Source organism: Vollenhovia emeryi, unplaced genomic scaffold (assembly GCF_000949405.1).
Source record: "Vollenhovia emeryi isolate VEMERY1.0 unplaced genomic scaffold, V.emery_V1.0 DF939124.1, whole genome shotgun sequence".
NCBI classification, from domain to species: domain Eukaryota; kingdom Metazoa; phylum Arthropoda; class Insecta; order Hymenoptera; family Formicidae; genus Vollenhovia; species Vollenhovia emeryi.
The window spans coordinates 3,140,251-3,162,618 of record NW_011967242.1 but is presented as its reverse complement, the minus strand read 5'-3'; the positions used below and the strand labels follow the sequence as shown (position 1 = coordinate 3,162,618).

At 45.7% G+C, this 22,368-nt stretch overlaps 3 protein-coding genes across 5 annotated transcripts in view; all 3 read left to right on the top strand.

Moving 5' to 3' along the window:
- LOC105569474 overlaps nucleotides 1–11,166 on the top strand; it is a 35,421-nt gene extending 24,255 nt beyond the window's left edge. Inside the window, exons 3-13 of one of the 2 annotated variants that reach the window (XM_012025974.1) lie at nucleotides 57–141; nucleotides 257–413; nucleotides 575–719; nucleotides 807–854; nucleotides 1,039–1,723; nucleotides 1,843–2,327; nucleotides 2,415–3,966; nucleotides 4,077–5,669; nucleotides 5,881–6,133; nucleotides 6,235–6,372; nucleotides 6,558–11,166. In XM_012025974.1, the coding sequence (XP_011881364.1) occupies nucleotides 57–141; nucleotides 257–413; nucleotides 575–719; nucleotides 807–854; nucleotides 1,039–1,723; nucleotides 1,843–2,327; nucleotides 2,415–3,966; nucleotides 4,077–5,669; nucleotides 5,881–6,133; nucleotides 6,235–6,372; nucleotides 6,558–7,141 (5,725 nt within the window). In that variant the 3' untranslated portion in view covers nucleotides 7,142–11,166. Of the gene's footprint in view, nucleotides 1–56; nucleotides 142–256; nucleotides 414–574; nucleotides 720–806; nucleotides 855–1,038; nucleotides 1,724–1,842; nucleotides 2,328–2,414; nucleotides 3,967–4,076; nucleotides 5,670–5,880; nucleotides 6,134–6,234; nucleotides 6,373–6,557 lie in introns of those variants that run through there. The other variant, XM_012025975.1, reaches the window with a different exon arrangement.
- A 741-nt stretch (nucleotides 11,167–11,907) lies between these two features.
- LOC105569473 (aminoacylase-1-like) lies at nucleotides 11,908–15,327 on the top strand. Of its 2 annotated transcripts, XM_012025973.1 has the most exons (6): nucleotides 12,212–12,273; nucleotides 12,535–12,722; nucleotides 12,796–12,970; nucleotides 13,048–13,560; nucleotides 13,892–14,182; nucleotides 14,572–15,327. In XM_012025973.1, the coding sequence occupies exons 2-6, from the start codon at nucleotides 12,652–12,654 to the stop codon at nucleotides 14,713–14,715; spliced, it is 1,194 nt and encodes a 397-aa protein (XP_011881363.1). In that variant the 5' UTR covers nucleotides 12,212–12,273; nucleotides 12,535–12,651; the 3' UTR covers nucleotides 14,716–15,327. The 2 variants fall into 2 exon arrangements, with proteins under 2 accessions (XP_011881362.1, XP_011881363.1); XM_012025972.1 differs by lacking the exon at nucleotides 12,535–12,722 and having other exon boundaries at nucleotides 11,908–12,273; nucleotides 12,801–12,970.
- Nucleotides 15,328–16,502: 1,175 nt separating this feature from the next.
- Nucleotides 16,503–21,711, top strand: LOC105569472 (aminoacylase-1-like). Its single transcript, XM_012025970.1, has 5 exons — nucleotides 16,503–16,764; nucleotides 18,234–18,403; nucleotides 18,754–19,269; nucleotides 19,747–20,037; nucleotides 20,742–21,711. The coding sequence occupies exons 1-5, from the start codon at nucleotides 16,659–16,661 to the stop codon at nucleotides 20,883–20,885; spliced, it is 1,227 nt and encodes a 408-aa protein (XP_011881360.1). The 5' UTR covers nucleotides 16,503–16,658; the 3' UTR covers nucleotides 20,886–21,711.
- Nucleotides 21,712–22,368: the final 657 nt, after the last annotated feature.

The following is a 22,368-nucleotide window of genomic DNA, read 5'->3' as shown; positions in this document are numbered from 1 at the left end:
TCTTTCACTAATCCGATCATGATCGCCGAAATAAAATGAAATAATGTTATTTGTAGAAACGACAACGAGTCGCGGATGTCCAAGGAAGAGGAGCAGAGCACCCCTAAATCGCCAGTAAGAAGAATGCCGCTTCCTTACGAGGTACAAATTTATACGTTATGAAGCATCCTCACTGCTTCGCTTACAAGATTCTGTATTTTTGTGTGTATCTCGAGATTACGAATAGTTTGGACTTAAAAACGAATTCTTGTTGCAGTGTCTTCAGTTTGTTCTTCAGGACCATAATTATGGAGCGCCACCGCCAAGAACACCCCCGCCGCCTCCATCGCCACCCCCTCATCCGAAGCAACAACCCATTAATGGAGCCGGCAGTTCCACAGCTACCTCGCAACATCCTTACATCTTTGGTCCTGGTAATGTCCTTGATATTACTATACGATTGCATCAGTTATAAATGTATATCTGTTTTACTTTTTTCCCCCAAGAATCACTGTTCTCGAAATTTTTCACAAATGAAAAAAGTACCTTCTAACACAGAATTTAAAAAGTTAATAATAATATTATTTAATTAAAGTTGTGAGCAATACCAATGTGGAGGATGATGCTGCCAGCGCAATCAGTAGTGAAGCAGGACGGGAGGCGGAACCGGAAGGTGAAGAAACGGAAACAGCACCCGAAGGCGAGGGTGACGACGAGGACAGTGTTACTAGATGTATCTGGTGAGTGAATAAGAAAATTATTCTGTAGATAGATAATACAGCATACATACATAATGCATATGGTAATGTTTGATGTATTATTTTTAGTGACTTTGAACATGACGATGGATACATGATATGCTGTGACCGATGCTTGTGAGTATTTAATAGTATTTCCACTACCTGATATAGAATATAGCCAAAGAAACGCGTAGAAAATAAATTAAGAACTTTATCATTGATTCTCATGCTATATAACATTAAGAAATAACTATTGCCCGAATTGTTACGTATCATACTTTTGACGAATAAAACACTCATCGAAATCTGATAACCGCAGAGTATGGCAGCACGTCGATTGCATGGGCATTGACCGTTCAAACATTCCTGACGAATACCTCTGCGAGAGATGCCGGCCGCGACGAGTGGACAGACAGCGGGCGCGCGCTTTGCAGATGCGTAAGCGCGAGGAGCTTCTCAATTCGGATACATCGTCCGACACGTCGTCCACCAGTTCGGCGGATACGGACGTCGGCTCGATGAACAACGCCACGACGCAGAAGAAACGCTCGCTTTCGCAGCAACAACCGCAAGTTCCGAGGCGCAACAAATCCGACACGTCCGCTCAGTCGTCGCAAGTACGAAGATTAAACAATAACAACAACAACAATAACAACGTTGGGAAGAGGCAGAGAAGGGACTCCCAAGCCCGACAACCGAGCGTCGTCCGCAAGAAGGAGAACACTACCCCGAAACGAGGACCTGGAAAACGTAAGACCAAAAGGAGAACGAGTCTCGAGGACAAAGAGGAGGATGTGCAAAATGCCTGGAGCACCAACATGACGCCCCTAAGACAATGGATCGAAGATTACGAAGAGATCGTTACGAATCATTATAGTCCCGAGTTGCGAGCCAGGATATCGAATATCAAAGTCAACGGCACACAAAGTGATCTCAGGCAAAGTAACATGAATGTTGTTGCCACTGGTAAATCCAGACTCAATGTGCACAGCAATAATCTTAAAGTAAGTAAAATGTCACGTTGGATATAAACGAAATAAGATGAAAAAAATGTTAAAATTTTTATTCCCCTTATAGAAATGTGTACTAAAATGTTTATTAAAAAATTCTTTCGTTTCTGCAGTTTTTAGTGGCGACAATGTATCTTCCGCCAAACACCCCCGTCGTGGAATTACGCGGCAAATATATGCTCAGCACGCAACACCGACTACAGTATACACAAAGCGGGAGGCAGCACGTACAACGGCCAGGACCGTTTGTGTTTTTCTATCGCCTGCCACGCGACGGCACCGAGGTGTGCGTAGACACGCGGGCGTACGGAAACGAGGCGAGGTTCGTGCGGCGCAGTTGTAAGCCGAATGCCGAGGTGAAGCACTGCATCGAGAAGGGCACGCTGCATCTCTATATTGTGACGACATGTGCAATCGAGAAGAACGCCGAGATAACGATCAAACACGAGCAGCACGATCTGCTGCTGTCACCCAATTCCAATTCCCCCGCGCTGCCCGTTGTATGCGCGTGTAACAATCCGCGGGAGTGTCAAATCGCGAACGCGGCGAGCCAGCTGAGCAGAAGAGGTAGCAACGGCGCTCTCGTCGAAAATGCCGAGTAGGTTCACGTAGCGAATAGTGATAAAATGTACGTGGTATTTTATATATATATATATTTGTAATGTATTCTTTATCTGTTATCCAGTGGCAGAGAACGAAGGCGGCGGGGTAGAAGGAACACAGTCTGCGAAGAAACCGATTCCACGCCACCGGCAGTCCCGCCTACGAGTGTCACGCAAACCACCACAACCGCAACGTCGTCTGCGCCGTCGACGGTGACTCCTGTGACCCCGAAGAAAACCGTCACGACCACGGTTACGACTACAACGGCTCGCCAAGTTGCCAAGGAAGATACCACCGCGACGGTGACGACCACTCAACCTCAAACGTCGCCCAGTTTGAGTCAGTCGGTGACGACGACGCCGGAAACGAAGAAAGATAAAAAGAAGATGACGCGGGAAGAGAGGAAGATGGAAGCGATCATGAAGGCCTTCGAGAGGCTAGAGAAGGCGGAGCAGAGGAAGCAGGAAGTACAAGCGAGAAATGCGCAACGGAAAGAATCGGGCGGTACGCACAGCGACAACGAGGATAATCATTCGTCGACGGGACAGTCCAAAAATAGTAAGACGAACTTGGAGAGACCGCTGCGGCGAAGGAGGAGAAAAGGTCGGGCGAGAACGACAAGCTCGTCTCAGGGCAGCGGTCGAAGACCGAGATTGAACTCGGCCGAGTCCGACGTATCCTCCGGGGATGAGAGCAATTCCATGCAGTCACCGCCTCTGTTGGGTCAGAATCGTCCGCTCAGCCGAGACGTTCCCTACTCATCGCACTTGCACACTCCGACCAAGAGCACGACGGGCAATATTAGCACCGGATCGTCCGGTAGCCACCAAGGAATTCCCACTGCGGCTGGCTTGCTGCTGGCTTTGGCAAATTCGAACGCTCCTGGTCCGCCGAGCTCGCCGCCGTTACAACAACCTACTCCCGTCAAGAGTCCTACTTGCGACAGTGGAGCCAGCAGTAGCTCGCAGAGCTCCACGCCATCGACACCGTTGTCGTCGGCCTGCTTGCTAGTGGCCGCCGCGGTCGGCCCGTTGGCTCCCGGTTTCAAGTTCCCAAAGACAAAGAAGGTGCTGATGAATGAATGGCTGAAGGAATCGCCCGATCCGCCACAAGCTAATATACCTCAAGTGTCGCCTCTGTCTGCTCTACCATCCGCCGGTCCGCCAGTTCTACAAAATTCCATGAACCCGCTGTGCGGCAGGCATTTCCCGCCAACGCCAGCAGAAACATCGGCGGATTTCCTGTCGCAGAGTTACGCGGCCAAGAGCCTAGCTACCCTTGTGCAAGCTGCCAACTCGGTTAGCGGGATATGCGACTCGCCGCCGCAGCGTAGACAGCAACAGCAAGCGGTTCCTGGTAATAACAACAACAACAACGGCAACGGTGGCTGTCCCGCTGTATCCTCAGGCTCGGCGAAGAAGCGATGGTTGCGCCAAGCGATCTCTGAAGAGTGCGATTCGCCCAATAGCCGGCCTGAAAGCCCACCGTCGCTTATCGAGACGGTAGCACCGCCCAAGAAACGGAGAATAGCTCGGGAGAGCTTGTCATCGGACAACTACACCCCGCCGACGACGCCGACCATGCTACTTCCGAGCGAAGCAGCGCCTAACCACAGATTACTGTGCTCTGCTGACGTAAGTTTCACAGTTTTAGTTAGATAATTGTTTTAATGTTCAGTCTCTATAATACGCGCGACAAAATAAATTGTATATAATATCGCTAATATTTTACTGTTTTTTTCCAGGATGACTATATGGAACATGTGCAATCACCTATCGTAGAACAGATCGACGAAAAACACTACGATTCAGAAGCTGTGAAAGAGGAAATCAAAATGGACGATAGACCTGTAGATTCTGACAAACCTGATCGAGAGAAACTCGCAATTGATATTCCTCAATCAGAACTTTATATAAAACGCGAAGGAAAAACAGAATGCTCTGATATCGTTAAAACGGAAGTGTCTTGTGAAATGGACGCGGAAAATGTTACGACGAAGAAGGAAAAAGTTTCTCCGAAGTGGGAGGGAGATGATACGAAATCTGAATGCAATTACGATCAATTAAATCAGAAAATAATAGAGACAATTCGAGAGGCCGTCGAGAAAGTTAAGAAAGAGTCTTTCGTGAAGGAGGAGGTTGTCGCTAAAGGCACGGTCGAGATAATCGATCAGAACGAACCCGATACCGAGATGGAAGAATTCAGTTCTCCCATCGCCACTATAGAGCCCGACGCGATTCTGAAACAGCGAGTGGTCGAGATGCAGCTAGAGTTTGGCGGTGCCATCTCCGAGATCGTGAACATCGTCAGTAGCGAAAACGAGAGATCCAACGACGAGAAGAAACCGTCCGAAGCCGCTGCAAAGTGCCAGGAGGTCGAGAAGTCGGACGACAACGCATCCATCGACGAATTCGACGTCGAGGCGCAGATGAAGAAGATCACGGGCGACGACGGCAACGACTATCAGGAGAAGATCGACACGAGTTCGGAGAAGGACAAGAGCATGGACGGAATAGAGGGTCTAATGGAGAGCTCGAAGGAGGATTCGGATTCCGAGGATAAGGACGTGGACGATGACAAGTACTGCGAATCTTCCTTTAAGTTGTTTGCTATCAGTCACGAGGAGACACCTTTCAAAGAATCGGACACTAAACCCGATTCTAAACCGGAACAGATTATTGTTGCGGAAGAAGACGACGCGAAAGAGACGGATCAGGATGCGAGTGACGAGCCCGCAAAGGAAGACTCTAAGGCCGAACAGTCGCCAGCCCTCGCCGCGTTGTCGGAGGAATCCATCTTCGAATCGGCTTCTACGAACATGGACGCGGAGTCCATCGCGGACCCTCCCAAGATCTTTCACTCGATTCCACCTTTGAGCGAGCGCATTCGCAAGAAGGCCGATCCGTCCGCCACGCCGAAAGCGCCCAAGATGGATTTTGAGGCGGCTATCATAGAATCCACGATAAGTATGGACGCAGTGGACGGGTCCAAGAACGGCGAGCAAAAGTCAATTTTGTCAACCGCGCTGCGCGAACTCTTGGAAGCGAAACTGGACGACGAGCCGACGGGCGAAGTAATGAAAAATGACATTGATAATAAGATTAACGCGTCATCACAAGTAATTCAACCAAAATCAGACTCCTCTGAACATAGTTTAGACACAGTACAAGATTCGGTTTCGACTCAGGAAGCCCCGAAGCCCGAAGAGACTCCTGCCAAGGAGGAAGAGACCAAACCCAAAGAGATAAAACGGTTGAAAGACCCGAGGACCGTTGTGCCGAACAGTATGCCAGCGCCAGCTTTTAAATCGGACTCTCTTCCTCCCGTCAAACGCAAGGTTAGCAGGGTATGAGTGTAGTAATGTTTTTGTGCTGCTGTGAGAATGGTATCCCGCTGTCTCACTATTTTTTACTACCGTTATTCTCGTCATTGCAGCCCTGTTTTGCGTAAAATCTCCAAGTTCCTTTTCGTTTTCGTACAATCTTCTAAATTCTTCTCGCGAGTAAAAGGCGGCTTTATTTTATAGAAATGTTTATGTATCTTTCTAGTTGTCCATATCGGAGTATCGCAAACGGAAGCAACAGTCATCCGGAGGAGCCGGAGCCGAGCCGGAATCGTCGAACGACGCTTCTGCCACGGACAAAAGTGGGGCGCGAGGTAGATCGGACAGCGCCAGCAGCGGCACTTCTTCGCTCAGCTCCGACGAGGAGGGTTCGAAAGCGTCGCTCTCGCTCGACTTGACAGGAGCCAACGCGTTGACACTCTTCCCCAATGCTGCTAACGAGAACGATGAGAAGAAAGGTAACAGCCACTCTCCAAATATTTCCCTAAATGAAGACAATGATTGCACCAAGGCAACTTTTAAAACAATACGACAAATGATGAATTAACATTTTAATTAGGCGGCGAGGAAGGTGCAATCGGTTGGTCCGCCGCACCAACTTTGGTGGAGCGTCAACGAGAAAATCTCACCGAGCGATTGAAACGCGAATTCGGATTGTTCCTTAGCGACGACGAGGAGGAGAGGGCTCGCAAGCAGGGTACATATTTTAAAGAGATACATGACCGGGAAAGAATGTAGCAGTCTTCTTGGAGAAGACAAAAACTAGTGTTCATTTTAGATAAACGAAGAAATCTAAAAATATAACACTTGAAGAGCGATGACAGCGCTACCGTAAGATGCTAGCTCTTACTCCGTACGTTATCCTTTCTCTCTTGCTTACAGGTTTGACAGCCGAGGCGATACTGAAGTCAAATCTCCTACACAAGTCTCCACCTCACAACTTGGTAGCCAGTGTCTCGCCGGGATATCCGGGATTGCCGCAGTTACCACCGCAGCCGTACATACCGCCACCCGGCTCGGCGTCCATCCATTATCCTCAGTTCCAGAGCAAACCCGGCGTGGTGCAGTATCCGAACTTCGCGGTACCACCGCCGACGACGACCCAACAACCGATATACGGCACCGCCACGCCGTCGCAAGCGGCCGCGATCGGCAAGCAGACGCAGCAGACGCAGCAGACGCAGCAGCCGCAACAGCCGCAACAGCCGCAGTTCTTGGTACCCCAGACATCGTCCCAGGCGCCACCGGGTTCCAATCCGTATCCACCGCAATTCGTTCCGCCGCCGTCGCTGCCGCCGCCACCGCCGCCGCCGCCGGCCACGGGAACGGCGGTGCCGATCTCAAAGTTCCCGTCGGCGACGCCGCCGCCGCCGCCGCCGCCCCCGGGCACGCAGGTGTCGTATCTTCCGGCGCCGACGGGACAGCCGCAGAAGCCGTTTTTTAACCACCCAGCGCCGAGATCGTAACCGACAGAAAAGGGTAGGATTGTTAAAAGTTCTTAAGTTTTAAACCGACGTTGTTTCACATTTTCCGCGATGTCTCGATTAAACTGATCATCTTGCCCGCCCTCCTGTCGACGAGACCAAGTTTTAGGCTCGTTTCTTTGGGAGAAGTGGCAAAGAATGAATTCAAATGGAATACTAATCGCTGTGGAAGTTTGCATTCTTCTCTTATTACGAGACACTGAGATATCATCTCGCGCGGAAGCGTGCGCCGCGTACAGAATTCCAACAATTTCCTAGATAATTAGAAAGAGAATCATTTTAGTTTCGCGCTGTCGATTGCTTCTAGGGTTGTCACGTACATTTAAAGTTTACCGATACACGTTGGTTCGATGGTTTTTTCTGTCTCTCAAAATATTCGAAGGAATTCGTGTGGCCTAAGGTGATAGCTGAGTATTTTGAGGATATAGCGACGCGCATTTTAGCTAGCATATGTCGAGAAAGAGAGCTGTATTGGTACCTCCTTCGCGGGCAACGGCCAAAAGTGTATTCGAGTGGCATACACTTTTTATACCGGTGAAATGGTGCCCTAAATTGTTTATATATATAGCATTAGTCCAATTTTTTGATAAGGTGTTAACAAAGTTGGAAGCGCGCTTTTACTCGGCCGACGGAGTCAGCTGCTCTCGCGATATCCCCTCTAAAAACGGTTATCATTATATATACAATGTGCACCCTGCATACAATACAACTTATCTGTACATATTATTTGCATATACATATGCATAATGTTAACAATACAGCTATATTTAATGACACTGCATATTTAGATTAGTTTGTAGATCGTAACCGTAACAAAACCTAGTATGACACGTAGATAAGTGAGCTAATACTGTGTTGTGTTGTTCTTTGACATATAAGAAGAGGCATAAAGAGGCGCGGAATTCTCTATATTTTATATTTCACTGTAAAAGGGCAGATTATTTATAATAATAAAGGGTAAATATTGAAATTTGAAAGACTTGAGTTTTATTTTATAGGAATTCGTGAAGGTTGCACACGTTGCCGTTCGATCTCTTTAGTATGAAGGCGATGCATTCTCGACACGCGCGACAGACGTTCTTTTAACGCTTTAAACGTTTTTTTATTTGGAATACATTTATTTATGAATTTACACGAGATATCGTAAGTGGGCAGGACAGATCAGTTGCAATAAACGGTACGATATAACGTACGTACGTTTTATTCTCTTCGATACTTTAAAGCAATAACGCAGATACACGTTTAGTTAGGAAAAGCGCGAGAGATTACGGTGCGTGACAATACGTTCTATTTGCGAAGTTTTCCTTTTTCTATTTAGATCGGTTTCTCCCAAAATTTCATTCGCTCATAACATTCATTCAAGTACAAAACTTACTATACGGTAAAAAATTAAAATGCGTAGAGGTAAATTATGGTAAATTAATGCAGCGAAAGATTCGTAGTCTATTTTGTAACTGAGAGCTCCTTCACACGGTCTTTCCGTTTAGTCCGCGAAACACGACGTTGTTCTGTCGTTGACAAGAAGTATAATAATCCTTTATTCCGAGCGATAGATTTGCATTAAAAATTAGCTGCGCGTTAGCGACATCCTTTGGACACGTACTAATGATTCAGTGTATTATGTAATCTCGTAATCAAAGGTGATCAGAACAATCGCCTTTTTGTCTATAATTTAGAGGCCGTCTAGTTCTAGCTTAACCCATGTAATAAAAATTATATATATATTGTATTTTATATATAATTGGAATTAATATATATATATATATATACATATACAGCGTATAAAAAGTTTTTTAGATTTCGATGGTGCGATTACTAGGTGTATATAAAGTACGTTACTTGTTATGATGCGCGAGGAGAAGCCAAGTTGGAATTTCTTTGTAAGTTAATTTTCCTTTGTTTTGTAATATAATGTATTGTTTGTCTATTTTCGGTCGCAGACTTTTCCGAAATCGCGAGGAGCGAGTGGTGATAAATATTAGGAGGAACAACGAAGAATTAAGTTGCTTCGTTAACAAAATGATGCGTATTTATGCAGCGCTAAGAGTCATAATTACTCACTTTCTCGCAGAATCTGACCGTGTCGCTTGAATTAATTATAGTACAATTAGGTGGTAACGTTGATTAGAAGTTCTTAGACATAAATGCGTTACATGTTAAAGTAATGTTGCGATCAAAGTGACAATTAGAATCGATTTCGAAGGGAAGGATGTAGCCATAAGCTCATTTAGACCTCTCATTGGCATGGAAAAAGCAAATATATATTCTAATTTATTATACGAAATACAAAAGCGTTACTTTTCATGAAGCTGCAGACTCTCTTAGCTTTGACCTGTGTAGTCTTCTGATTGTAAAGTATGTAACTATGGATGCGGTTCACCGTAAAAATACTTCGGAACGTTTGCAACACGACTTTTATTCAATGCCTGGCGTTATTGATGCGTCACAGATTTTCGCTCTGTAAAAATCGATTTTAGAAAGCACAAGAAACTTTCGACGTACTTATTAAGAAAAGCTTGAAGTTGGATTTGTTTGAAATAATCTACGGTAATCTCGTAGAAATTGTTTCTTTTTTAAATTGCGCGAGGGGGAAAAAGAAACGAAAAAAGACTACTGGACGATACCGTATCATCCGTGGTGGAATTAAGATCCACGTGTAATGAACAGAGCGAAAACATCTGGAGCATTCGGAAGTACCAAATGTACCGCATCCGCTGTGTAACCCGATATATTAATAAGAGTTTTACCTGACCGAAGATGCAAAATGTGCAGTGCGGGGTCTTCGACGTGGCGCACAGAGGAAAGAAAAGCGGGACACGCGCGGGGTTCCAATCCTGCACTGTCGACTTTTAAGCGAATATCAAAGTTTAGAGATCTGTGATTAGGAAACGAAGATTATAAAAGTGGAGTAAAAAAATTCATGCGTTCTCTAGGGAGGATATTCTTAGCCGGTGGAGCTGCCGGTATATGCACAGCGCATAATTCGTGGTGCACGAATGTACGGATCTCCCCCGTAGACGAGCGCGAAAACCTTCTTCTTCTTTCCCTCTTACATTGCGTTCGGCTGCGATTTCAAAGTGTAAACAGACGTATTTTTGGCATTTGATATTTACTTTTTTAGCTGATATTTTGTAATAAGAAGAAAGACGTGTACACTATTGTAAGTTACAAATTGCCGCGAGTGGCGTAACATTAGACGCAGAGAGGTAGAAGAGTGTACAGCATATGTTCGCCACCCGTATACATAATGTGAACATGTACATATTTTTGTAAGATAAATTTAATTATATATGTGTGTATGTATATAATGTGTATACGTATATATACATATATGTACATATATGTACACATATGTATACGTATATATATTAATATCTCTCTATCCTTCGAATTTTCGTAAAATTCTATTGAAAATCCGAAGAACAAGCTACGAAACAATTGCTTTGCAGCTAAATCCATATGTTTATTGTCCGCTGTACAATTCTCTGATAGATGATACTATATACATATATATATGTGTGTGTGTGTGTGTGTACGTATATGTATATATATGTATATAATATATCTGTACGATGACATTCTGACATATAGAAGCAGGAGCGACCTTGTTATTAAAGCATCTGATAGTATAAAAGAACTCGTTAGGATAATCGTTTCAATGTTGTAAATAAAAGCAGAGCGCGCATAGCAGTTATTATATATTATATTATATTATATTAATATTATATTATATTCGCATATATATATTCAACTTTATATAATAGGCTGAGAATACACGATAATTTTTTTATTTGCAAACTCACTGTTACATGTATGTGCCTAGTTATAGCCATGTTACAATTATTACCTATTACATTGTATGATAATTTAATCCATATTACCGATTATAATAAATGTAACAAGTTCTTCGATATCAAACTCTACACGATATATTATTATGGCGTAACGTGTAAAGAGCTCATATTTAGGCATACGTGAAAAAATTTAATAAATCGGAATACATTTTACGAGTCGAGATGTTGACTGACGAATCCTCGCCCTCATCGTCGTGCGGTAGATCCCGCGACTTATTTCCACGATCGAGCGGCCATTTGCCTCCTGAGTGCGACCAGATATACGATGGAGTGTAATTGAAAGTTAAAATTAGAAAAGTAACAGATACGTTTTAGATAGCGCTTATTTATTATGCGCTATCGCAAACAAGATCTTGTCTTCTTATTTGACAATTGTACGGCAATATGTAATGACTATTATAACAATATTTATTATGCGCTGCTGTCTAATTGGGAGAGGGCAGTTATCACGCAACTTTCAGTATTTACCTCTTGCTTGCAATCACAAGCAATTGCAATTGAAAGAAATGACGATATGAAAAGATAAATAGTTGTTTTGACGCTTTTACGTCTGCGCCGAAATTCGCCACGTGCGGTATATTGTGCTGATATCGCATTGTTCTGATGGTTTAAACGGGTTTACACTACTTACTGGTTCAAAGTAAGTAATAAGCAATAAATAAGAGCACGTGCAATGCGTAACCGTCTAACTACGATGGAAGGATTGCTATCAGGCAATTTTTACTATCTCTCGTTCGAAATTACTAATTTTTTCCCGACATTTTTACGTTTGTTATCGAAATTAGCTATGTGCGTCACTTTACTGATATAGTATTTTTCTTCTTCCTTAAAAACAACTCTTGAGTTCAGAAACTAAATGTTCAACAATTATGACTTCAAAGCAACTGTTTTCTCGTTATTTTGAAGGACATGTGTCATCTATTTCAGCCCGTTAACTGTGATGCGCATTCGAAAATGGACACATATATATCATTTAGTTCAGCCCCTCAATAAGATAAGACAATAAGATAATAAATTTCCGTACAATTTTTAATACGGTTTCTACACGCGCGCATCTTATCGGTTTTTTTTCGAGGACAAGTGTAGACTTTGCATAAGGCTTTAAGCAAAGTAGACATCACAAAGACAGAGACTGAGTTAAAAAGAAAAAGAAGCATAAGGAAATAGACCATCGTGAAACGATGTCGTTGGACGAAACAGCTGTGGAGAATTTCCGCGAGTACCTGCGGATACCGTCGGTGCAGCCGGACATCAATTACGGTGAGCGATCGCAGGGGGTGAGATTCGACAGTCCGTGAAATTTTGGAAACCTATTTAAATGCGGCAGTCGAGGGCGAGGACAGAAAGAGAGGCCTGTCTAAAACCTAGTCTACAATGTCCTCTTTGCGTCTAGAAACATTCTATTTTATATAAGCAAATTGAAATGCTTAAAACATCTGTCGACAATTTACGATTATACAATTCATCAGCTTGGACACATTTTTTAACGTATTTATTGACTACAAAATAGAATGTTTTTAGACGCAAGAAAAACACGGACAGGCACCGGAGACAAAACACGAGATTATATTCCCCGTAAGCAAAAAAAAGTAGCGAGATCAATCCCGACCGGTCGCATCCGCGAACAAGATTCGAAGCATGCATTTAACGACGCGTTTCCTCGCGCGTTCCGTGTCATTTGTTGATGACGGGGGAAGCATTGTGCCACATAAGGTAACAGTCTACATTTGCCTGCACTAGAAATCTTACATATGATACATTCTGACTGGCTGCGCCTTCCATTCTAGATGATTGTGTCGCATTCCTAACTAGACAAGCGCAGTCCCTTGACTTGCCGATCAAAGTCTATCACATACACCCTAAGAAACCGATCATGGTTTTGACATGGGTGGGAACTCAACCGACGAAGCCATCGATTCTCCTCAACAGTCACATGGACGTTGTGCCTGTCTTCGAGGTAAGCGATCAGTCTTGCGGTAAAGTTGTTTTAATCAACTTGCTGGTTCCCAATTCTAATCGTGTGAACTGAACCAGGACAAATGGACCTATCCGCCGTTCAGCGCTCACATGGACGAGGAGGGCAACATCTTCGCTCGCGGCAGCCAAGACATGAAGAGCGTGGGAATACAGTACTTGGAGGCGATTCGCAGACTGAAACTGAACGGACAACGCTGCCAGCGCACTATCCACGTCTCTTTCGTCCCGGACGAGGAGATCGGCGGTGTTCTCGGAATGAAAGACTTCGTGCACACCGCGGAATTTAAAGCTCTGAACGTCGCTTTCGCGCTGGACGAAGGCGTGACCGCCTCACACGATTACTTCTACATGTTTAACGGAGACAAGTCGAGATGGCAAGTTGAAATAAAGTGCGCGGGCAATCCCGGTCACGGGTCGAGCATGTCGGACAACACGGCCGGGGAAAAATTGAGAGTCATAATCGACCGCTTCATGGACTTCAGGGCCTCCGAGAAAGCGAAACTCCCCGAAGATTTAAAAATGTTGAATAGCTATGGCCGAGTGACGTCTGTGAATCTTACGAAAATTTGGGTAGGTGTCACGCGAAGGTTTCGTTAAAAAAACTTATCTAATTGTAAGAGATATTCATCAAGTTGTTTCTATTTAAATATTATTATTGTCTCTCTTCTCTTTCGTTCACTTTTGCACTGAATTCACGTATAGAAACGTCGAATAGAATTCATACTGAAAATTCACACACTAATGAAGATAGAAATTAATTGATTAAATTAATTTTCAAGTCCTTACATGATTGTTTGTGATTAGTTTACACGGTTGTGCCATTAAACTTTGTATGATACACTAAGATATTCATAGACAGATTTTCTATTCAATATCGTTTTAAAATCATCTTTAATTACAGGGTGGCGTACAGACTAATGTTATACCCATCGAGTTATACGCTATGTTCGATGTTCGTCTATCATCTACCATTGATCACGATGAATTGGAAGCTACTATCAAACGTTGGTGCAAGGAAGCTGGCCCAGATGTGACATATTCCTTCAAAGAAAAAAATCCCAAAGTCGAAAACACCAAGCTCGACGATTCTAATCCTTTCTGGATCGCCTTTAAAAAAGCCTGCGGTGAAATTGATATCAAATTGGAAACTGGTATCTTAGTGGGAGCCGCGGACAGTCGTTTCATACGAGGGGTGAGCATGGAACTGTTCTGTGAATGATAATTTTTTTTGTACATTACACACAGAAGAAGAAATATGTCTATTATGTTATTGCAATTATTACAAAGTACATATTAATACGTTCAATATTTATTTAGAAAATTTAGCTCTCTTTGTTTTATATTTACGCCAGTCACTTGAAGAATTTAATCTAATAAACATTTTTCTATGAAAGATTCTGGTGTAATATCTTGTATATATTTTTGTATATTTTCTTATAATTAGGCTTTTGATTAAAGGTAGCGGCTTTGCATTTAAAAAAATGAGAAATAACTTGTGATATTTATTAAGACGAGAGGTATTCTACTTCTGTTAAACTTGTTTAAATATAAAGTATAACTTCAAATATATTTACTTCACAGGTGGGTATTCCTGCTCTTTGCTTCTCACCTATTAACAAGACGAAGCTACGTATTCACGATAACGACGAATATCTGAACAAGGATATATTCCTGAAGGGAATAGAGATTTATACCAAAATAATACCAAGCGTTGCAAATGTTTAAATTAATCTAGCTTATACTTCGTCCTTTAAGTTCATGGTTCAAAATGTACTGTCATCCCTGTGGCGGCGGCGGTCAATATGGAAACATATATACAGGGTGAACCTATACATCTTTTTACAAAACTTGCGCGTTCATTCGTTCGATTTTAAACATTTATTTCTCGTTTATTACTGAGAATATCGCAAAATGGTACGGGACTTTTTCGTTTATCTCAGTCCGTTTTACCTTCTCACGAGTTTTGTAAAAAGTTGTATTGTATAATTCACCCTGTATATGTACATATGTATATATATGTGTGTGTGTGTATTTGTTTCAATCCTTCGACTTTTGTAAGATTTTATTGGAAATCCGAAGAATGAACTACGATACGATTACTTTGCGTCCTCGCTTCTATTATCTATCCTTATGCGGCAAATCCGCGATTTATTTCCACGTGGTAGACTTTGATCGGCAAGTCGAGGGACTGAACTTGTCTAGTGAAGAAGGCCACACGCTCATCTGACGTGAAAGATCCATCAAATCGGAATGTGTTATGCATGAGGCGTAAGCAAGTGCAGACTCTTGTCTAATCCCGAGTTATTAAAATTTACAGAATTATTTGTAGCAACCAATTGCAAGAATATGTTATCAATTGCGTTAAATCTTGAACTTAATCTGCGTGTCAATTCCACTTAACTACGATTCTAGGTCAATCTGTGTGGAAATTTCAAATTCGCTGATTCGCGCCCCTCGTGCGCGATCAGACAAACGACGGAGCGTAACCGAAAGTGAAAATTAGCATGGTAACAGATGCATTATAAATAGCCTGTTTACCGCGCGGTGTCACAGATAAAAGCTTATCTGTTTATTTCGGATCTGCAACAATAAGTGGGCGCGCGATAAGAGGATTGCTACCGCGCATCTTTTAACTGTTTTATCTCTCGCTCGAAATGACGGGCATTTTCAGTAAGGCCCGGTCTACAATGAGTCGTTAGTCGTTAGTCAGAAGTCGCAACTATATGTTGATCCTTTTCCTTTCTGGGTGGAAGAAAAAGGACCGACATGTAGTTCCGACTTCTGACTAACAACTCATTGTAGACCGGGCGTAACACGATGGGTCTGTTTTTTATTGCTGCACTCCTGAACTAGTGCACACTGGTGCAATGAGTTGGAATGAGAGATAATCTATTTGTTTCATTTTAACTTTTAACATTTTAAATTGCACTAGTTCAGTAGTGCAGTAATAAAGAACAGGCCTGATATCACGTCTATCCTCGGGCTTCGTTGCGATGTCGCGTTTCCTTTAACTTTTTAAAAGAGAACCCTGCTAGAGCCGCGCATTGACCGAACCGTGCAACTACCCAGGGGAAAAAAAAGGTTCTCGAAACTCGGAAAATTAAATCGACAGTTCTCGCTTGAATCCGGTTGCGGATGCTTTTCCCGCGAGCGAAAGCGTGACCGTGGACGCCGCCGGATGCGTCCCGGAAGCGTCCGCGTCGCCACGCCGTCGTCGGTTTGAAACGCCGGGCCCGGCGCGGCTCGGCCCGACGCGACGCGACGCGACGCTACGCTACGCGACGTGGCGCGGCGCGGCGGACGCGCGAAAGCTCGCGCGCGCATGGGGGCCTGTTACTAACCGCGTTATTCGATTCGAGCGAGTCGCCGTGACGTCAACGCCGGTAACCGGCGGCAATTGGGCGAGCCGTCGCCGCCGCCGCCGCCGCCGCCGCGGTGTGGCCGTGGCCGCGCGGCGGCGGCACTCCGGATCGCTCGCTGCGAGACGCCGCCGTCTGCTGTGGTGACAGTCGAATCGCCCCGACGGTGCCAGGCGTCTGGACGCCGTGCACGCCTTATCGGCCTTATCGCGGACGCGCGGACGGCGCGGCGGGGCTCTTAAGAAGCGCGTCCGGTGCCCCGTGGGTGGATATCACGGGCGGCGCGGCGGAGCGAGGTCGCACAAGCGGATGGACCAGCGCGGAACGATGTCGCGGGCCGAGCTGGACGAAACAGCTGTGGAGAATTTCCGCGAGTACCTGCGGATACCGTCGGTGCAGCCGGACATCGATTACGGTGAGCGATCGCGGCGAGTGGGTCTCGCGTGTCCGCGGACCTCGGGGGCGACGGGGGCGGCAGGAGAGAGAGCGCGAGGGCGAGAGAGAGGCGATCTGTGACGCGCGTCCAAAAGCGTCCGGCGAGAGCGAAATAGCTTCGCGTCCGGGTTGAGAGACGGTGGACCGCGGGGGGTGGGGGGGCCGGGGAAAACGAGGGAACCGCGTCCGAGAAAAGAGAAAAAAAAAGAAACGGCGAGAAGGCGGAAGGAGCGGGACCCACGCCGACCGGGCGCGCGCGCGCCCGCGAACGGGGTCGCGAGGCACGCGCTCGGCGGCGCGTCTCCCCGTCGAGGCGAGGTCGACGGGGGTCCGCGAGCGCGGGGCAGCGGAGCCCGGCGGCGTCGCCCGTGGGAATCGGCCGACGCGCTACGCGACGCCGGCGTGGCGAGGACGCGCCGCGCGAGGCGACGTGTCGGGGGGATAGCGTCGGTGACGCTATCCAGCCATTGGCATGCCCCACCCTGCGGCGCGCGATGTTATTCNATTTTTATTGCCCGGNGTCCGGTCGTCCGCGCCCGACCGCGCCGCGACGTCGCCGGGACCGGCCCCGGGTGGCCTCTACCCCCCCCCCCCGCCGGCCGGCGCGCGGCGGCGACGGCGACGTCGCGGCGACGCGACGCCGCGGCGTGACCTAGATCGCGGCTCCCGGCGCAGTCCGTCGCGTCCCCGTCGACGCGGTCCCCGCCGGCTTCCGTGGAATCCGACGATCGGCGAGGACGTCGGCGTCGATTACGTAACCGTCGACGGGAATTCGCGTTCCCCGCGATCGTCACGGCGACGCGACGCGCGTTATCCGCGCCCGACGCCTTTACGGCGCGTCGTATTTCTTGATAACGCGCGCACGGGTGAAACTAACAGACCCTCCCCTGGTCGCATCACGAAATAGATAAATGGTTACAATTGATAATGGAGCCAATTATCGCCCCTCGGCAAGTATCCTGTCTCTTATCGCGATTATTACGCGATTGCCGGCCGGGTATCTGCGGGGAAATTAATTTTTTGCGATACGGCGAGATTGTTATCGCGTTTATGTAACGCTTGTCACCTTCGTACAGCGAGACGTCGTCTCGCGCGCAAACAACCGTTTGAACCTTGTACATTTAATAAAGCTTCGAAAATTCCATACGGATTCAATTAGAGTCGACGTTAAACGGAACACCGAGTAATTTCAAACATTAACGCGATACAATGTAACCATTAACGTAACATTAACGCGGCCGCCGATTTATGTATCAATTGTAGCATCTTTGAAATTTAAAATCTACCTTGCTCTGTCTATTAACGCAACAGTTAATAATATTTTGGCGACTGGTTGTTACGCACAAGTCTTAACATTTTAATAACTCCGGATCAGATAAGAGCCTGCATTCGCATGCATTCGGAATTCCGTGCATAACACATTCTGACTTGCTGTGCCTTTCATTTCAGATGAGTGCGTGGCGTTCCTGACCAGGCAAGCCCAGTCCCTTGACTTGCCGATCAAAGTCTACCATGTGTATCCCAAGAAGCCGATCGTGGTCTTAACATGGATGGGAACGCAACCGACGAAGCCGTCGATCCTCTTGAACAGTCATATGGACGTTGTGCCTGTTTTCGAAGTGAGTCCTCGAACTTGCGGGAAACAACGTAGAGGACAGTCCTCTGTTATGAGACAGTATGCTAATGTCAAATAGTAGCTTTCCAACGTCCAAATTCAATGACAAATCTGTCTTCGCAACGACTGCACGATGTAACAGTCAATGTTCCACCAAACGGATTTCACTCCAAGGGCAATAAGTACATGGTGGAACTAACTGACGATGTTTATTAACTTAGCGGATATTTCGCTGTGTCATATTAGGAGCCTATCTTATAATAGGGGACTTTCTTCTATATATAGCAACTGCTCAGTCACATAATCAACTCGCTCGCTCTTAATACTTGATTGTACAACGTGTAATTGAACCAGGACAAATGGACCTACCCGCCGTTCAGCGCTCACATGGACGAGGAGGGCAACATCTTCGCACGCGGCAGCCAAGACATGAAGTGCGTGGGAATACAGTACTTGGAGGCGATTCGCCAACTCAAGCTGAACGGGCAACGCTGCCAGCGCACTATCCACGTCTCTTTCGTCCCGGACGAGGAGATCGGCGGTGTCCTCGGAATGAAAGAGTTTGTGCACACCGCGGACTTCAAGGCCCTGAACGTCGGTTTTGCGCTGGACGAGGGAGTGGCCTGCCCTTTCGAGAACTATTACTTGTTTAATGGAGAAAGGTCGATCTGGCACGTTGAAATTAAGTGCGCGGGCAATCCCGGCCACGGGTCGATCATGCTGGACAACACGGCCGGGGAAAAATTGAGAGTCATAATCGACCGCTTCACGGACTTCAGGGCCTCCGAGAAAGCGAAACTCCCCAAAGATCCGAGGAAATTGGCGACCAGCCTCGGCGGAGTGACGTCCGTGAATCTTACGAAAATTTGGGTAGGTATCGCGCAACGCGTGCAGTTTTTCGTGAAATAAAGTTTACCTAAGCGACACTTGTCAATTCGTTTTAAAATTACGAACAGAACCATTGTCCGGTATCTCTTTTCTTTCATTTACGGTTATATTAAATTCATATAGAAATGTTGCAACAAGGCGCTGAATTCGCGTACTGGCAAAGACACAAACAAATCGATTAGCTTCAATTTTCAAGCCATTACATGATATACTTGTTTGCTTTATATGTCTGTTCCATTGGGATTTTCATGTTACACAGTAAGTATTTGGAGTATTCTAATAACACTTGCAGTTAACGTTGATAATCATTAGATATAATTTTTCACTTATTATTTCTTACCTGGTACTTGCATCAAGACTCTATTTTGCCAATGTATGTCTTCATTGAAATTTTACGCTCTTCGTTTGTCTGCATGCTTGACCACTGATTGTCAACTAATTCAATGCGCTCATTTACAGGGTGGTGTACAGACCAACGTTATACCCACTGAGCTAAGCGCTATGTTCGACATTCGTCTAACACCTTCCGTTGATCACGAGGAGTTTGAAGCCACCATCAAACGCTGGTGCGAAGAAGCCGGTCCAGATGTAACTTATACCTTTGAAGAGAAAAATCCCAAAATTGAGAACACCAAGCTCGACGATTCTAATCCTTTCTGGATCGCCTTTAAGAAAACCTGCGATAAAATTGGCGTCGACTTGGAAATAGGCATTTTCGCGGGAGGCACAGACAGCCGTTTTGTGCGAGAGGTAAGCATCGGATTGCCCTTTGTGCTAAAAACTTAATTTAAATATAACACAAGAAGAAATATGTATTATTATTTCACTGTAATTACTACGACTTATATGTTTACATGTACAATAGTTATTTGGAAGCTTACATCTCACGCTTCGTTTCATATGTGCTCCAGAAAATGTTACTTGAAGGATTCAAAGTTTTACAAATAATTCTCTCAGTACTTTTATACCTTTGTTATTTGCAAATATAGATTTTGGATTAAGGATAGCAGTTTTAAAGTAAAATATAAATCGTGGTTTTCGTTAAGATAGGCGTTGGTAACAAAAGTAAAACGTCGCGTTGAAATTCAGACTGTAACATCGTGTTAATTACGGGAGGTGTAGATCGTCATGATTTTTAATACATTACAATTGTAGAGGAAAGTCCTTTATTACGAAATAGATTTCTAATATGAGACGGCAAGCTTTCGGCACCCAAATTCATACACAAATCTTTTTCCCACAACATTTGCACGATCCAACAATGAATTTTCCACTGAACACATTTCACTCCGAGGGCAATTCATGATAGAACCAACAGATGATGCTATTAATTTAGCGGAGACCATGCTGTCTTACGTTAGAAGCTTGTCTCGTAATAGGGAACTTTCCTCTATGTATATTTCAGAAAGTATATAACTCGATTAAGTATAACTTTGGGTATGTTTACTTCACAGGTCGGCATTCCCGCTCTTTGCTTCTCACCGATGAACAAGACAATGATACTTCTCCATGATCACGACGAATATCTGAACAAGGACGTATTCCTGAAGGGAATAGAGATATATACCAAAATAATACCGAGCGTTGCGAATGTTTAAGCGGACGCTTCGTATGCTACGTATGAGATACCAAAAGTGCCATATTTAGAGCCAACTCGTTCTGCCAATGCGAAACCTATTAATTTAGCGTTTGCTATATTCAAGAGGTCATAATTAACGTGCAATAATACGCTAAGTCGATAAATATATATATTTCTACGTTGCTTTTATATACTAATGTTATGGCTATTTGAAATGTTTATTGTCGAGTGGATTTGTTTGAAGACGTTTACTCCAGAGAAATAATACGAAGCGAATGTCTGTGAAGAGACGACGAGCATAAAACGATCCAGAAGATGAATGCGAGTTTAGAAGGTAGATGGAATGTAGCGTACCCACGTTACATCGAGCACCCGCTCGAATAACGATATCAGGACGATACGGAGGTGATTGGAGAATCAATCACGCAAGATTTTCACGAAGACTGCAGGAGAAGGAACGGTGCTATAAACGGGACCAAAGCAATCTGTTAGAATTGGAGAAATTCCTCGAGACTGTAGAGCTTCCAACGAAGCACACTCGCATATATACTTGGATATAAATCTAATACTCGCGTGGAACATATCTGCGGATGTTATATACAAGAGAAAATATTTTTACAAGGCTGATGACGCGCGCAGAATTGCGTATCTTCGCGACGGAGAAACGACGGAGACCCAAGATTGAAGGATGGGAAACGGAGCCGCGAAGCAGTGCGCGCAATGAAACCGCGGAATAGACTGAAATAATGAAAATGTTTTGTAATACATATTTTAAGGAAGTATCGTAGAGAGATGTATTGAAGTGGTGGCGAGTGTTACGAATAAAGGATACGGAGAAAAGATAATTCGCATGAGAGACCATCTATTGATTTCGGAGGTAAGAGAGCCTGGGCGAGACGGTGTTCGCACGTCGGAGGGAAAATAGCGAGTTGCCGCGCCGAAAATTCGGCGGGAGCGCCAAGAGGAGCGCGAAGTGAAACGGCGAGAGAGAGAGCCAAAGTGGTGCGCGGTGTGTACTCGGCCGCGCGGAGCCCGATAAATGCCCATGTGGCCGCGTGCGCGCGTACGTACGGCCCGCCGTACCTTCCCGCCATTATCGCGGCGCGCCAGTGCTTCATTCTTAACCGGGCAGAGTGCCTGCCCGACTCCCCTCCGTAGTGGCAGCAATGGACTCGCCCGTCGTTTTCAATCTCGTTACACGGGACGGCGATTATTCGCCGCGCTCGCGACCCAACTCGGCGGACCGACTCGGCGCTGGCGCGCGCCGCGAGCAGCCGAAGAGATCGCGCGGTCCCGCGACGCGGGCGGCCAGCGGTGGCCGTGATACGTGCCGGGGTTATACGTGCCGTCGTCCGACGGAGTGTGTAGTTTCCGCGCGCGCGGTGTTGTTTTGGGTTCGGCCATTTTTCGAGTGGGGAAGGTTAGGGCGGCCCGAGTGCGCGACGGCGACGCGGCGCGCGTGAGTGCGGCGTGTGTATGTGCGTGCGCGTCGACGGCATCGC